Genomic DNA, 1558 nt, shown 5'->3' with positions numbered 1-1558 from the left:
TGTGTTCAAAAGGCTAGTAAGGAAAGCTGAGTGAAAAGAGAGCTTAGAACATTTTATGTTTACATAAGAACTCAATCCTAAATTCTTAACCAGGAAGGCTGAGTCTTCAGTCTTAATAAACACATTGAGAGAAGATATTATATATTGTAAAGTGGTTAATATATGGTGTGATTGATTAACTATGCTGCTCCGTGTCCTGTACTGACTGGATTTACATTGTGGTTAAGAACCCCTGTCAGCTGTATTTTTGACACAGTTTCATTAAAATCAAATTTCTTATCTGCTGGTTCTTCACACAGTATATAACGGGGTTCATCAATGGAGGTACCAGCAGGAATACATCAGCCATGAGGATTTTAACCATTGGGGAACTGTATTTGGCAAACCAGTAGATGACAGATAGGGAGATAATGGGAACATAGAAGATGAGCACAGCAATGATGTGGGAAACACATGTATTGAGGACTTTGAGCCTTTCATTCTGTGATGCTATGCCCCACACTGCTTTAAGTATCAGCATGTAGGACATGAAAATACATGTTATGTCTAGGATGCCTGTGAGAGCCACAAACAAGCCATAAATGACATTAATCTTGTTGTCAGAGCAAGCCAGCTTCATGACATCCTGATGGAGGCAGTAAGAATGGGAAAGGAGGTTCTTCTTACAGTATCTTAGATGTTTCAGAGTAAAAGGGAAAGGAAGGATCAACAAAACATTTTTGAGAGAAAAGACAAGGCCTGTTTTTATGACTCTGGTACTGGTTAGGATAGAAGTGTATCTCAGAGGATTGCAGATGGCAATAAAGCGATCAAAAGACATGATGAGAAGTACTGATGATTCCATAGCTGAAAATCCATGAATGAAAAACTCTTGGGCAATACAGGCATTGGGGGAAATTCCTGGAGCATTGAACAAGAATATTCTTAGCATGGTAGGGAGAGAGGAGAAGGACAGTCCCAGGTCAGAGACAGCCAACATGGATAGAAAATAATACATGGGTTCATGCAGAGAAGGCTCCATTTTTATGAAAAAGAGGATGGTGCAGTTCCCCACAATGGCAACAATGTACATGAGACAGATGGGAATGGAGACCCAAATGTTGGCAGACTCCAGCCCTGGGATTCCAATGAGGAAGAAGGTAGCGATATCAGTTTCAGAGGTGTTGAAGATGGACATACCAGAATATGAGGAAATCAAGATGAGAGGCCCAGGAAACACTTTCTGCAGTGATGAAAACAGATCGGCTCAAATGCCTGACTCTAGCCTATTGCCATCATTTAAGGTCCTGTGAATCCAAGTGCTATTCATATAGTTCTCAAGTATAAACCTAAATGGATAAAAATAGATACATATAGAGTTAGATGTCAATATCCAACTAAAGATGAAAACTGAGAAAAAAGAAAACAAATTGAAACCTACAAGAGATATAGTTTATAACAGACATATATTCAACACAAGGACTGATGGTTCAACTAAATAGTCATACAGACAATATTTTATACAAACGAATATAGTTACATATAGTTATCTATTTTCCAAATAAAGAATTTGAGACTT

The 1558-nt window shown here is 38.3% G+C and overlaps 1 protein-coding gene across 1 annotated transcript; it reads right to left on the bottom strand.

Moving 5' to 3' along the window:
* Nucleotides 1-235: 235 nt before the first annotated feature.
* On the bottom strand, nucleotides 236-1195 carry LOC109568982 (olfactory receptor 51A4-like). The gene has a single exon (XM_019974325.2). The coding sequence runs from the start codon at nucleotides 1175-1177 to the stop codon at nucleotides 236-238; it is 942 nt and encodes a 313-aa protein (XP_019829884.2). The 5' UTR covers nucleotides 1178-1195.
* Nucleotides 1196-1558: the final 363 nt, after the last annotated feature.

This window comes from Bos indicus, chromosome 15 (genome assembly GCF_029378745.1).
Source record: "Bos indicus isolate NIAB-ARS_2022 breed Sahiwal x Tharparkar chromosome 15, NIAB-ARS_B.indTharparkar_mat_pri_1.0, whole genome shotgun sequence".
Taxonomy (NCBI): domain Eukaryota; kingdom Metazoa; phylum Chordata; class Mammalia; order Artiodactyla; family Bovidae; genus Bos; species Bos indicus.
Note: the sequence above shows the minus strand (reverse complement) of the source record. Positions and strands in the feature narration are given on the sequence as shown.